This window comes from Musa acuminata, chromosome BXJ1-6 (genome assembly GCF_036884655.1).
Source record: "Musa acuminata AAA Group cultivar baxijiao chromosome BXJ1-6, Cavendish_Baxijiao_AAA, whole genome shotgun sequence".
Lineage (NCBI taxonomy): Eukaryota > Viridiplantae > Streptophyta > Magnoliopsida > Zingiberales > Musaceae > Musa > Musa acuminata.
Genome location: NC_088332.1, coordinates 8,684,487 through 8,699,585, shown reverse-complemented (window position 1 = coordinate 8,699,585; position 15,099 = coordinate 8,684,487). Strand labels below are relative to the sequence as shown.

General features: G+C 40.6%; 3 protein-coding genes across 3 annotated transcripts; 2 read left to right on the top strand and 1 right to left on the bottom strand.

Moving 5' to 3' along the window:
• Nucleotides 1-145: 145 nt before the first annotated feature.
• LOC135677687 (transcription repressor MYB4-like) lies at nt 146-1,264 on the bottom strand. Its single transcript, XM_065190058.1, has 3 exons — nt 1,075-1,264; nt 854-983; nt 146-764 (listed from the first exon to the last, which is right to left on the bottom strand). Exons 1-3 carry the CDS (start codon nt 1,202-1,204, stop codon nt 347-349), a joined length of 678 nt encoding a protein of 225 aa, XP_065046130.1. The 5' UTR covers nt 1,205-1,264; the 3' UTR covers nt 146-346.
• A 2,669-nt stretch (nt 1,265-3,933) lies between these two features.
• LOC135675441 (E3 ubiquitin-protein ligase SINA-like 10) lies at nt 3,934-4,911 on the top strand. The gene is made up of 2 exons (XM_065185595.1): nt 3,934-4,152; nt 4,273-4,911. The coding sequence occupies exons 1-2, from the start codon at nt 3,934-3,936 to the stop codon at nt 4,909-4,911; spliced, it is 858 nt and encodes a 285-aa protein (XP_065041667.1).
• A 2,530-nt stretch (nt 4,912-7,441) lies between these two features.
• Nucleotides 7,442-12,799, top strand: LOC103987387 (derlin-2.2). The gene is made up of 6 exons (XM_009405680.3): nt 7,442-7,732; nt 7,968-8,067; nt 10,408-10,622; nt 10,714-10,797; nt 11,438-11,491; nt 12,324-12,799. The coding sequence occupies exons 1-6, from the start codon at nt 7,457-7,459 to the stop codon at nt 12,495-12,497; spliced, it is 903 nt and encodes a 300-aa protein (XP_009403955.3). The 5' UTR covers nt 7,442-7,456; the 3' UTR covers nt 12,498-12,799.
• Nucleotides 12,800-15,099: the final 2,300 nt, after the last annotated feature.

Genomic DNA, 15,099 nt, shown 5'->3' with positions numbered 1-15,099 from the left:
TATACGCGCCAAGATACGTACAGTCAGACGACGCTTGCACACGCACGCAGAAAACAGAGGACGTTTTCCGTATTCGACGTCGACTCTCATGTTCGTTTGCTTCTCCGATCATTTGTACTCGTTCTTGAACGACAAAGTTTATGACTTCATATGTAATCGATCCCATCTATTCGTTGATTTTTCGGAGATAAAAATAATATATTTAAGCTACAATAGAATCGAACAGTACACGTCAGATTGTACGTAGTGCCTCCGCTGCTCAGCAACCGCAGCCCTCTGTTCCGCTACTCCATAACCGAGGCCTTCGTACGCTGCACCATCACTCCACGTCGTACGTGCGACCGAGTTATGGAAAGAGGAGGAGCGTTGGGTTCTCGAGACGTGCTGGGTCGGTCGAATCCTCCGGGCCTGGTCTCTTCTCTACAAGCGAAGATGGGAGGGAGATGGTAAGGTCAAGGTTCAGATCGGGCAACCCGCCGTCGCAGTTCTCCTCCGGACGTCCGTCGGCGTAGCAAACCCGGTGGCCCTCCGTCGCGGGGTTGAAGCGCCAGCAGCACTCCACCCGCTCATTGGTGGCGTCGTTGGTGCTCGATAGAGTTGCACTGTGCGAGCTCTGGGATCGACGGAGCAGCACGTTCTGGGTCACCCGGTGGTTGTCCGGATCGACACCCATGCTTCTGAGCTTCTTCCTCAGATGAGAGTTCCAGTAGTTTTTTATCTCGTCGTCGGATCGTCCCGGCAGTCTCCCGGCTATCAACGACCACCTAAAACAATCAAATCACGGACGAGAAAGATCGTTACTCTTAAGATAATTCGACACGCTTCTTTGGCCAGTCTGGAACACTAAGCATACCGGTTGCCGAGTAAAGCGTGGAGCTTGATGATGAGGTCCTCTTCGTCCTCCTCGAAGCACCCTCCTCCCACATCAGGATGGAGGCAATTGCTCCAACGTAGCCTGCAACTCTGACCGCGTCGAAGAGGTCCTGTCCAAGAAACAGTCTCAAAGGTTAACCGTCGAGCGAACGTAAGCTACACCTCATGATAAAAAGCTGTATGTGCTTGTCGACCGACGACCTGCACCCCGGGGGACTGATCTCCAACTGGCTCCGCCATGCACTCTGATGCAGTCGACGACCTTCTTATCCTCTTCTTTTATCCACGCTCTCCTGTTGCTTCCTTGCTTCTCACAACAAGGACTCCTCATTGTTGTAGGTATAGACCAAAGAGAGAGAGAGAGAGATGATGAAGGCTAAGGAGAAAGTTGGAGGATATATAGTGTGAATGGGGGATGAGGGAAGTGGGTACAGAGATTGAAGGGATGCTGTGGTTGAAAGGCGAGGAGGGAGAGAGTTGACCGAAGACTGGTGGTTTTGGCGATGGGGGTGGGGGTTGCGATGTGCAGCTTGTTAGTTGCAGGTAGAACTTAAAAGTCTTTTGCGACTCTTGAAGGAAGTAAAGTGACCAAACTCTGTGGATATCATGAAATCGAGAAGCCGCATGAGGACGGCCAGCACGTGCTGACTGATAGATTTCCAAGCGGTCATCTCCCCCACAGCCATAATAATAAATGTGCCACCAGCTCATGCTCAGTCCAAACTTGGAATATCAATCGGAGCCTTCATGGGATCCTTCTTTTTCTTTCATGGTTTTAAGGATAAACACTACTTCTGGACGGAGCTTTGTTGCTCTATCGGCCGTAATTACAAGCGAGGCCTGTGAGCTCCGGTCACCTGCACTGCGTGTACAGGAAAGATAACACTGGACGGTCTTACCTAATCCCATGCCACCGTGTGCGATGCGCGTTGGCAGGAAGTTGAGGCCTTCATCTACAGTCCACTCAAATCTCATTTATTATATTTGCTTTGATATCAACCATCATAAATCCATCCTGATAAGCTCGCTTTAAATCGAGAGAGATCTACGATTTAAACAAATTAGGATTTATTGTCGTCACTTTCGCTCATCTCAAACGGTTCGAAAACATTATAGCTAGTTATTATCGTAATAAAAACATGTTCCATCATACTTCGTGTCTTCCAATTTAGTGTCGCAACTACGTTTATTCCAGCGGACCCAACTTCATTTAAAATGTGAGGAGATGACCATTTTGCTTAAGGCTTTGAGGGAAATAATTTTCTCCCGTGTTCAGCATCAAACCATCTTCTCTAATTATTTCCAGCCCCATTTGCTCTAATGTGGAAGACGATATCCGAACTCTGGTTCTTTGAATCGGTAGTTGATAGTGATCCTTTACACTGAGCGGTTAGCATGGCTTGGTTCGGTCCTGAGTGTACAAGATTATCCACGTCGGTACTTGGGCGGTGGGAGTTGTCGTCCGATAGGGTCGGGCTTGAGCTTTGGCTTCAAGATCTGGAGACGCTCCTTTGGTTGGTCGTCTTCCACTCTATCGTCTATCCCTACACACATGTCAGGGTCGAGAAGGGGACTCCCAACTTCGACCCCTCCGAAGATTTTATTAGAATTGGACGGAAAATGAGCCAAGAATCGATCTCCAATCGTCGGCTCCGTGATGGTTTTTATCCTTCAGCCGGGGGACCGACCGTACCTATCATATTTATAGTTGTCGACCCATCGGGCGGTGGGCTTACTCCTGAAGCAAATGTTGGACGTCCTTAGTGCCATGGCGTCGAATAGTGACGTCACACTCGGTGTCGTCCCGACCTTTATAGGACGGCACTGTACTCAGCCGACGCTGTCTCGATCTTTGCGGGACGACGTTGTACTTGGTTGGTGTCGTCTCGACCTTTGCGGGATTTGCGGGACGACACTGTGCTCGAGCGGTACCGTCCCGATCTTTGTGGGACAACGTTGTATTCGGTCGACATCGTCCGACCTTTGCGGAACGTCATTGACCGGGGAGCATGGTCCGTTATATTGATTTTGATGCTGTGGCTATAAATAATAGTTGGCAGGTTACCAAAATGTGTCATATCAGTAATAAACTCGTAACTCTTTGAGTTTTCAATAAGATAAGATCAATATGATTGAGTGTCAGATGAAGTATCAGTACGATCAAGCAAAACTTTGCAGAGGTTAACTCTTGGCGTTACAAAGCTCTCCTCTTTTTTGTTGGAAATATCACAAATAGGATGCTTGGATTCTCGTCCTACCACTAATTTGCCTTGTGAGCTCATCACTCTCTTGGTCTGCAGGTTTCATAAGTTTTATCCAATCATAGTTATTGATCACAATAAAATGTTTTGCAGACCTGCAAACAGTTCGATCAACAAAGGTTTTTCCGAGTTGCATTGGAAGCGTTTAGTACATATGTTGTTATATGATACTTGAACGAAAGTAAAAGATAGACAAATGGATGCATGCATATGCAATAAAGACATCTGTTTCCAGTACAGATAAACTCAAATCTCTGGGGTATACGAACGGGCCATCTTGAAACAGCAAACGAGGCCAAGCCTGAAGAATCCAAGTGCGCCATGAGGTGTCGTTTTTGGGAAATATGGAACAGGAAACTACATGCAGTGAAAGTGCAGGTTACCGTAAGAATTACGATGCATAATAACAAAGCACAGTTTGGTGAAAGAGCATCGTTAGCATGGGAGTGGGGGGATCATTTCACGTAGAAGTTTTGTTGTAAGTTTCACTACGTAGTGCTCAGGTGTCGTATCTTATTTATATGTGCAATGTGTTCAGCTATCTGTTTCTATTTGTACCTTCTTTACACTGATCAAGCGTGCGAGGCTTGGCAACACGAGTCTCTTGAGGATATGAAGGGGCCATTCTGAACTGGAAACGAGGCGACTCTCCAATCGATTCATGGTCATGATGCTTGTCTGCTATTGCAGGTTTCCCGTATGGAAAAGTGGGAAGTCACAAGTAACATGCAGTCGTCTTGAGTAGTATATTTACATCATCCTTGCTCAGTTGCATTTGCATCTTCGGCGCCTGTCAGCCATGGAGAAGTACACCAGGAGCAAGAGAGGGCAAGCTACTGCTACCAAGTGCTCGGGATCGAAATTGAAGGTAGAACATGCACCTACTGCTTTCTCTGAGGCAGCAGGGAGCCAGAAAAGCCGCAACAGCAACGACACGGGCGTCGACACCGGCAGCATTGCCCTCCGGGTTCTGGAATGCATAGTATGTTTCGGCCCGCTGTTGCCACCTATCTACCAGGTTCTTATCTCTCTTCTCTCATGACTATCGGTGGTTGTTTTAGTCTGTAGCAATCCTGTTGTGTACAGGTGAGCTTCACGGAGCGGGTTTTATACTGTCATCTCTTGTAATTTTTCTCAGTGCCAAAATGGTCATGTTGCATGCCATCCATGCTACGAGAAGCTTCGTTATATATGCCACACCTGTAAATCTCTCCTGAGTTACACTCGAAATCTAGCTCTGGAGAACGTGATGGAATCCGTGATGATCTCTTGCCCTCATGCCTCGTTTGGTTGCGAAGAAACTGTTGCTTACATTAAGCAGCAGGAGCACGCGGAGAAGTGCACCTATGCTCCTTCCTCGTGCCTGTTTCCGGATTGTAACTATGCGGCTTCCTTTAAAGAACTGATCATCCACGCCACGAAAAAGCATCACCTCCCAACCCTTTCGTTCATCGACGGGAGCCCCTTCTATGAGTTCTTGGATTTCCAATCTATATTTCTTATTCATCATGAAACTAATACCTGCTTTCTCTTGCGTAATAGTGGTGAGATAGCTTCAGGGCGTGCTTTTTCAGTCGTATCCAATCGATCATGCTTGCGAGGGACAAATTGGCTGTATGATTTGACGTTGTTTGATGTACTGGAGTTTCGGCTATGCGATGCCCCTGTTGAACAATTGGACAACCAGTCCTCTCCTGAAACTATTCTCTTTGTACCTCAGAAATACTGTACTCCCCTTGTGGACAACTTGAGAATTTGCATTCGCAAAATCTCATAGTAGGTGTTGTTTTTGGTGTCTCCCTTGTTTTGTGGTTTAGGTGTTGTTAGCTCCTTCTTGCATTGTCCTTTTTGTATGCTTACCTATTGAAACATTTTTCTTACTCTAAAGCTCATTAATTTTCTCTATTATTATGATGGTCTCTTTTAAGACCTTTTAAAAGCTTTTAAGCTTTTTTATTATTTAAGGTGACCATAGTGATGTCTCTGAGACAGTAGTAATTTATATTTATTTATCTTTAGACGGTTTGGTTTGACAGGTTGAAGGAATGTGTTGACGTTCATCTTCTCTCGTTGCTCGGAAGTAGTTACTATTTATATTTGTTATCGGTCTATGTCCCCGTCCGCCACTTTCATGTGGCAATGGTTGCCGGTCGTTTTCGACGCCACTCTTATCCGATTCGTTTCGATCCGATTTCCTTTCTCCCTTCTCTTTCTTCTTTTCTGTCAATCCAATCCAATTCCACGGTTAAAACTGTCGCTATGGCTGTTTCGTTGCTTTTCGATCGCGCGGCGTGCTTCTTCCTTCCTCCTTCTCTTCAGGATTCCTATTCGGTTGTTTTTGGATCTGGCTCAATTCCATTGGTCGCTTCATCGCACCTCGTCGCCGCCGTTGCCACCTCCGTCGGGTTCTCACTCGAGATATGTTTTCTTCTCATCTCTTCTTTTCGATTTATGGCTAGGGTTCAAGATTCACGTTTGCCAGTATTGCTAAACTCGATTCTCTTGGATAAATGGATGCGTCATCGTGAAACAGCGATCTCGATGGCGCTGGAAGAAACCCAAGTGGGCTCATCGTGGGGAATAAGGAGTGGGAAAGAATCTTGCAATTCTCTGTTCCGAAATTTTGATGTGTGAAGATTGAAGGAAGACGATAAAAATTGAGAGAATCTGATTTGGTTTGATCGACAACCTAGAAGCTTAAGCTTTTGCGTTGGCGGTGTGAAATCTGATATATGTTAATTGTGACCGCTTAGAACTCGGCGAACAAGAAAAGACAGGACATTAAAGAACACGAAGGTTTATGCTGCCGGTGTCGATGTCCGCTGTGTTGTCGCTGCGGGTTTTCTTTCTTTGGAGATACTTCGGTCCCCTCAGTCCACCTCACTTGCAGGTTCTCGACTCTCTTCTCTCATCACTATAACCTGCTGTAGTCTGTATCAATAGGTATATTCTGAAGCCTAAGTACTTTTACTTTTCCTTTAGGCCACGGTAGGATTAATATCAAAGGCTCTCCTTTGCCACGAAGGGCTTGTTAGCAATTGAATCAGAAGCTACAGACCAAGCCAAGGGTTGGTTTAAGCAGATGGGAAGGTGTGGTTTCAAATCAGTATCGGCATTTCTTGTATTGAAACGCACTCTCTTTTTAAGTCTCTTGTTTTTGCTGCTTGGATCTCCCTTGGTTTGCTAGAATAGATGGTGTCGCTCTTTGCTAGGACTAGTAGCTGTAGGAGAATGCTTTTTTGAATTGAATTGCCCGTGCACATGAATGTGCCTCTAGTTGGGCTTAGTGCGGAGAGGAGAAGAGCTTAAGGTGTTCTCCCGTAAGTGCTGTTGCTGCAATGTATGAGGAGCTATTTCATCTGGTCTATCGGAATCAAATGCATAAACCCGAATTGCTTTAAGAATTGAATTGGAGAGTTTTCCTATAATATAATTGAGTGACAAGACTGCTGATTGCTTCCAACCAGCAATGTTCTGTGTGCCGATAGTGAGTTCTTTTGGGTAACAACACCTATTACGGCTAGCTTCGACTCTGCTTTACCTGCATTCTGCTTATTATTTGTTTTTTTGGTTCTTACATCGGCAAACTCACATTAGCTAGAGCCTGAAATAAACATAAGCTAACGCACTTTGGCTTCTGCAACTCTGCTGAAGTACAGCCCCAAGTAGTGAGTCGGTTCAATTCATTCTAGGAAAGGTGCTTGGCTTGCTCTTGTAGTTGGCAGGTTAGAGTGCGAGTCTATCTATTTCTCTTTCAACGAAGTTAGAATAGTGTGAAGTATGGTATGCGGTACCAAATGGTACCATCCAGGCGGTATATATCGATCCGACAATATACTGGTACATGGACCATCCGGTATCACTACAATACTACAGTATTACACTATAACATTACTATATTACTACAGTATTATACTATAGCAATGTTACAGTATTACATCGATGAAGAAAATATATAAAATTATTCGGTACGGTATTGCATACCTCGGTGTGAAGTAATATATTGAAATTCTCATGAGCATTTACTCTTGCTTGTTTACTTATTGAATTACAACAAAGGCAACACTCAAGTGCATGGGGTTTTCTGATTCAACTATTGGGGTGGAATAAGTAAAGTGGAGTTTGAGTGTAATCATTGATATAAGTATCGAGTCCACTATACTCTGAAATTAAGTATCTCGATTAAGTAGCATTGTTGTGCGAGAGGGAGAGAGAGAGAGTCAATGTGTTCGGTTCAAGAAGCAACCGACTCGATCCAACCTGATTAAGTTTCACTAGCACTCCTTTGATGGGTTCCACGTGTCTATCGCAACGCCGTCGCCATGGACATATTTAATGTGGTTCGCTACCAACTCGATCCGGTCCACCTTGTTCTACTTCAACGCGTCTCTCACCCTCAGCCAATTCCACGATTGGGTTTTGGCTTCTTGGCTTGTGGATTGCGAGGCGTGCGTTCCTTCCGACCTTCTCTGTTGGGTTCCGACTCGGTGTTATTGGAAATGGCGCAAGCGGTGGAGGAATGGTACCAGCAGATGCCCCTCATCACGAGATCGTACCTCACTGCCGCCGTCGCCACTACCCTCGGGTGCTCGATCGAGGTATCTTTTCTTCTTCTTCCTCCGATCTCTCCGTTCGGTGAAGGGTTAGGGTTCAGGATTCATTGTTGCTTGTCGATGCTTCTCGTACCCCTTTCGTTCTTGAATATTAGCGATTTCTTGGAAGGAGTTTCGGATGGTTGGCACTTGTATGCCTTCTTTATTAGGTTGTCCATCGTATATTCTTAGGTTGACGAGGTACTCCTTTGATGGATGCTTGAATTGATTGTTTTCTCAGATACTATCGCCATACAGTTTGTATCTGAATCCCAAGCTCGTCTTGCAGCAGTATGAGATTTGGCGGCTGGTCACGAACTTCTTGTACTTCGGGAAAATGGGTAACGGATAAGTATTGAGTTCTGTCACAATCTTGGAATCTTGTTTTTTCGTTTCAGAATGATCTTTTATGTGCTTCGGCAAAATGGGTTACGATAAAGCTTTTGAATTCTGTCACATTCTTGTGATCTTGTTTTTTCGTATCAGAATGATCTTTCATGTACATCGGGAAAGATCATTCTGACACGAAAAAACAAGATCATTTTCAGAAATATCTTTTATTGGTCTTGGAGCCTGCTGGTTTTATTTTCTCCGTTATGTATGGAACCCTTGATGAACGAATTATGGTCGGTAGGGGCTGCTCTAACAAACTCGCATGTTATTATTGAGTAGCAGTTACATGCCGCTGTGACCGAGCCATCTCCCAATTTCTCAATATGCTGGAAAATTTTGATTTATTAATAATGAGATTATACAGAGTCATCCATATGGAGTCCTGGATGCTACTTTCTAGACATTTATGGAAGGAAGGTGTACTCATAATGTGAAGTGTTTAGATTGAGACTCCTTATGAACATGTGGAGATAGATTGGGAACATCTGTCAAATGTTAGAAGGAGCCCTGGTTGTTGTATCAAGTTGATTTTTCTCACAATTCAATCCCCAGCAAAATATCTTGGGTTTGAACATCCAGCACTGATGTACTATATTCTATCGCAACTTCAAAGTTAAGCATGCTTGAGCGAGATTGTCACTAGGATGGATATCCCCCTAGAAGTTTTTGCTTTCTCATGTTGTTCTAGCTTGTTTCTGTTGCTAGTTTTTGATGAAATTATGTTAGCTTCATCTAATACTTGTCACATGCACAAAGCTAATGGATTATCTGGCTCTTTGCTGTGTATGAAAACTAGATTCTGGTTAAATTCCCTCATATGTTAATTTTATGCTGGTACCAAGTAGAGTCCAATGTTGACAAAAAATCTCAGGTACTGATGCCGTAATCTTTCGATTGGTGTGATCATATAGTCATCAAATAAGCCTTAGAAGCCTCTACATTTGCTATCATTTTGTTGGTCATTTCTTGGTTCATGTCTTTCAAAGCATGCTAGTCAGGTTGTTCACTGTTAAGTTTGAATAAACAATTGATTATTTTTTTTTTCATTTAGGCCACACTTGAAAGTTGAATAAATAAGTCCATTCTCGGCACATTGTATGTGTTGACTAGAAGAATTAAGCTATTTTGTTTTATATTTTTATGAAGAAAAGTCAAAGTGTATCATCTTCCAGTCTTTTCTCATTTATTAGTGTGTTACAGTTCAAAGGTTTCTGATCGATTATTAACAAAACATGTGTTTCAGCTAAAAAAATCCAAGTTCCAATTTGGTAATTCCTGGTTTCAAAAAATTATAAAGTATTATTATGTTAGCATATCTAAGCTATGATGCATATGAAACAAAGAAAATTGATTTTTTTTTTAAATGGAAATAACAACATGAATGCAACAATGTATATATGTATGATAATATATACTACAAAAGTTGACTTTTATTTTGCAGTTATAAATTATGATGAATAATATTTAACTAGCATCTCCACCCAATTAGGCATAAAAGATGATAGTTCTCCTGACATTGTAGTTAGAAGTACATTGACCATATATCAAAGGAATTGATAATATCTCTATTGAAGTTTGCCTGAGTGTGGGAGATCATAGTATCTTGGATAACTAGCATGGTTCACTTTATTGGTCCGTACAGGTATATCGACCAATCATTGATATGGTATATATCAAATCGTACCGATATACGGACACATGGTATGATAGGGCATACTGACAAACTAACATGTACTGCCTGTACCAGTTCCCTATCAGATCGGACCGGTACATACCGCCCGTGTGCCGTAGTATGACATGCCTTTATAATTAGTATGTTTGATGAAGTGTCAGAAACTATTAGTACGTCTAATTGTCCCCTAAGATTTTTGCTACCATCCTATAAAAACAGCAGTGCCATACTTTTTTTCCTTTTTTTCTTGAGACACTGCTGCTATTTATTTGTCGATACAGTTGATGAAGAAAATGTAAAAAGAAAATACTTGTATGTTGTTTATATTTTCTCCAAGAAAGAACTTGTGATAGCAATTAGGTATGATTCTGTTTGGAAATATTTGAGAAAAAAATCACTACAGTGGCTTGGCAAGTCAAAACAAGCATACAAATGCACCAATAATCCTTTCCTTTGGTGCATTATTTTTGTGGTTCTTGTTGCTAAGTGTTGACTTTCATTCAATAGTTTTTATTCTTCTTATTAACCATTTAGTTTTCTGTTGAGGCAATTTTAACCTGAAGCATTCATTATATGCTGTATCTCTCATTGGTGTTTATTTGTTGAAATTTGACAGACTTTGACTTCCTATTCCATATGTTTTTTCTGGCTCGATACTGCAAGTTGCTTGAGGATAACTCATTCAGGGGCCGGACAGCTGATTTTTTCTTCATGCTTTTATTTGGTGCAACTGTGTTGACTGGGATTGTTTTCATTGGTGGGATGATACCGTATGTGTCTGAGACTTTTGCAAAGTTTTTCTTCCTGAGCAATTCTTTGACGTTCATGATGGTCAGTTGTTGAATATTATTATTTCTTATTCCGTGTGTGATATCTAAAACCTTGATTAACCTTCTGTCTCTCTTTATATTGAAATTTGCAGGTCTATGTTTGGAGCAAGCATAATCCTTTTATTCCCATGAGTTTCTTGGGTCTTTTCACTTTTACTGCTGCTTATCTACCATGGGTGAGTGGCATCGTTGAATTTTCTCGCTCAGCCAAGCTCAACATGAGCTTTTATTGAATTATTTCTTTTCTTAATTAGCCAACTTATTTAATTTTTAACTTATGTATCTTAATTCTAGTATTAATGTGATATTCTCTTCTCTTGATAGTGCATTCTGAAAAGAAATCGGAAGGGTTGCATATATTTCTGATTATTACTCTATACTATTTTTGTGATGTCCTCTTCTCTACTTAGTAATTTCTGAAAAGAAATTGGGAGGGTTGCATATATTTCTGACGCTTCCAAAAAAGAATCTCACAGTGAAATGTTGTTAGGGGGGAAAAGGCTTTCTAAGACTTTCAGTTTGTTTGATATTGTGTATTTGACAAGGATTACTTTGTTATGGCCCTTTTTCTAGCAGCACGTCTCTTTGTACTGCATGACTGTAAATTTGGCTTTCTAATAATGAAATTTGTCATGAACATCATGTCTCTTTGTACAGGGTGTCTGCACAGGCATCAAAAATGAAAATTAATTGTTTCTTATTTTCAATAGATGTTCAGCTAATTATGAGTGCTTAACATCTGTGTTCTACCAGCTGGAGTTAGTAGTAACAATGTTTGAAAAAGTCATCTAAATGTTTACAGTTTCCCTGTTATAGGTTCTTCTGGGGTTCTCTGTTCTTGTTGGCAGCAACGCATGGGTGGATCTTCTGGTAAGCAGTTGAAGATATAAGTATTGCATAGCTGACATTCAGATAAATAAATGTTATACTTTAGTTAATCCATGACTTCCATATTTCTGAATAATGTCCTTGGAAGGTCTGCTGTCTAGATAATCGATATGGTGGTAATTGTGGACTTGCATTCTGGTAAATGACTGTCATGGGTTATGGTGGTCCCAATTTTGTTAAACTGGGCAAGGGTTACTCTACTTAGATGGCAGTGATGTGCTCAGTTTTTAGTCCATGACCTTTTGCTGCCTTTGGTTGGTCACTGTCTTGTCGGGTATGTGGTTTGGTTTGGTAATTATTAATAGTCTAATTTAAGAATTTAGACTCTAAATATATGATGCTTGTTAGAACATTTAGTTGAATCAGTCAAAGGTTGTTGCAACTTATGTGATGCTGACAGTTGAAAGTTGAAACTTATCACCCTGTGTTTATGCACAAAAACAACAGAAAAACACACTTTGAGATTTGATCCTCATCGGTGGTTTTACACATGCTTAGCGAAAAGTTCACAGAGTCAACTTCCAAAATCTCAAATTTTTGGTATTTTATTCGACCATTGGATTCGCTAGGTTTGGTTGCTTGGTTCACCTTTTTCAAGGTGGAAACTATAAAATAGATTTGTTGGCCCAACTAAATCATATTGTGCTTAATCTGAGATTTACAAAAGTTGTAGGTGACCACTTGCATCGTTTGATCTGTGATTTGCCATATGGTTGTGTTGCCATTCTTCGTGAAATCATTCGTGAGACCAGACCATACTTACGTTGTATCTTTTTGGCATCTCTGAGCTGATTATATGTGGTTCTTACTGCAGGGCATGATTGCGGGTCATACATACTATTTCCTCGAGGATGTCTATCCTCAAATGACAGGACGCCGACTGCTGAAAACCCCTTGGTTTATTAAAGCACTCTTTGCAGACGACAATGTGGTGTTGGCGGCAGATGCCAGATTTGCTCCACCAGCACAGAATCTTCATCAAGATTGATGATGATCGTCTGTTCGTGGAACATTTGGCGAGAAGGCTGAGCTCATCTTTGTACTATAGGTGGAAAAACTGAATTCACCCTTTTTTTCCTTTAGAACCTAATATGCAAAGTGTGTTGTAAATGCAGAAGTTTTATAATGGACGCCACTTATTGGTAGATTTATTTTTAGTTTTGTCGATGAAGGGTGCCAGGTTGCAGCATCCGGATTCAAACAATTAACTGAACACATAGAAGATATAGTGGCAATTAATTGTGGTCAAATGCCAGGAGAGCAACAGAGAAATACTGCCGCTTTGTTGTGCGTTGATGTGCATGCTATCACTTATTTGCAATGTTTATCAACTTATTTAGTCACTAGGTTCAACAATGTCCATCAACAATGTCACTAATTGACAATGTTACTGAGTTCAAGAATGTTACAGATTTACAAACTTGTTTAGTCAATGAGTTCAACAATGTCTATCAACCGATATATTCCCACAAAAAAAGCAATTATGTAGTCGAGACTAAGCTAAATGTTGTATACTAAGCTAAAGATGAATAAACATGCAAACGAAGCATTCGAATGCCATGAACATGTGATCAAATAAATAGCTACAATATAGTGAAAAAACAGTAAAACTCACCGTTCCATTGGAAGACACAAGAGGAAAGGGTTTGAGATGACTAAACATTTTCTTGTAGTGCAGTTAGGGTTCCAATAAGATTTGACAAGACCAAGGAGGAAGAAGCTATCGTGTGTTGCTGCTAAGGCTTGCTACCGCAGGTTAAATGGAAGAGGAAGTTCCGGTTGTTTCTCTGCAATAGGGTTGCTGCCGGAGGAGGCTAAATCGAAGAAGAGATAGCTAGGGTTGGTTGCTTCTTGGATGACTAACTACATCAAGGGTGCCGCTACAAGCTTGGAAAGAAGTGGAACAAGTTATGGTTTGATGCTACTCGAAGAAGAGGAAGAAGGTACTACAAGATTGAAGAGGATGCATGTCTATTTGATCTATATCTCTACTTCTCTTGCTCTATTGCTAGGGCCGATTGGTTTTTTAATTGATGCTCCTCCAAAGCTATCACACTCCTTGTTTTACAGCCTTGGAAGTCGAGACGAGTTTGGTCTTCTAGCTAGTTGGAGATATGGTTCGGTCAGATTGGGATTGAATCAACTTCGATTCAAACTTCAATCGAGCTGAATTAGAGTTTGAGTCGAACTTGATTGTGGCTCTTATTGGGTCTGATCATCCCTGATCATGGTCCTCTTAATTGGTCGATTTAGCTCCTATTGAATCTAAAATTGAGGTTATGTTTCTTGTCATCTGGACTTGAGTAATAGGAGGATTTTCTTTGGTCCATCATAATAGTTATATCATCTTCTTACACTGTCTTGATATGTTTATTCTCATCATTCATCATTATCAACTCGAGGATTCTTTATATATATATATATATATATATATATATATATATATATATTATTTTTAAGTGGACAAGGACTTGACTACTACTATCTTCCATGTCTTTTTTTTAATCTTCTTTTATCAGAAATAAAAAATAAAAAAAATTACCAAAAAATAGAAATTAACATTGTTTACATGATGAATATTTCATAAAAAATACCAAATAAATTCTCTAAAATAGAAAATCAGTGACATATGCCCATCTAGTTCCAATGCACATTTTTCTTAAAAATTTTAATTCATTTTGAGTAGTCCTTCTATGCGATGTATTATTTTTTGATTTTGGACAAAATCGTATATCACTTATTAGGTAATATTTGCTCACGCCCATATTTTTACGAGTTGTTTTTGGATCAATTTAGAAGCTCAAACATTAAAAAATATAACATGGATCTATGATATTAGAAATAAAAAAAAGTTTAAAATAGAAAATAGCACATAATTCACGATAAATATTTCTTAAAAACATCGAATAAATTCCCTAAAACAGAAAAAGTGTGACATATGGCCATCTAAGTCCGATGTAAACATTTTCTGAAAATTTCATGTTATATTGATCAGTCCTATGCAATACATTGTTTTTAGATTTTGATAAAAAAAAATATGCATCAAATGTCAGAAAATATTTGCTCGAGCCATATTTTCACCATGTGATTTGGATCAATTTACTCGTGTCAAAGGAAAATTTGAACTTTTTGAATGATCTTAATTATATTAAGTGTTAGCACTTTAGCCGAGGTTTTGACTGCAACAGAGAGGCTAATTCAGATATCAACTTGGTAGCCAGCAACGCTTTAGCCAGACGACTTGAATCAATATTGATTCGGATAATCATATGATTCATTTTCTTCAGATTTTAGTAAGATGGAATTCATGGATTTTTGAACAAATTCCATTTCTTCTCTGTCATGAAAATAATGTCAGATAATTTTGGATGCATGCATGTATCTGACCCGTTAGATTTCTCTGGTTGAGTTCGGAATGTCCTCAAGTCAACTCCACGACACAAATGTTAGAAGATTGATGGTCGATTGACTTTGGTTCGGTAGGTTGAAATCCAACATATCGTTCTTTCAGAATGTCAAACTACAAGAATATATAACGGGCTTACAAGTATTTTGAAGTTGACACTCGATCCGTCCTTCGTCTATGCAAC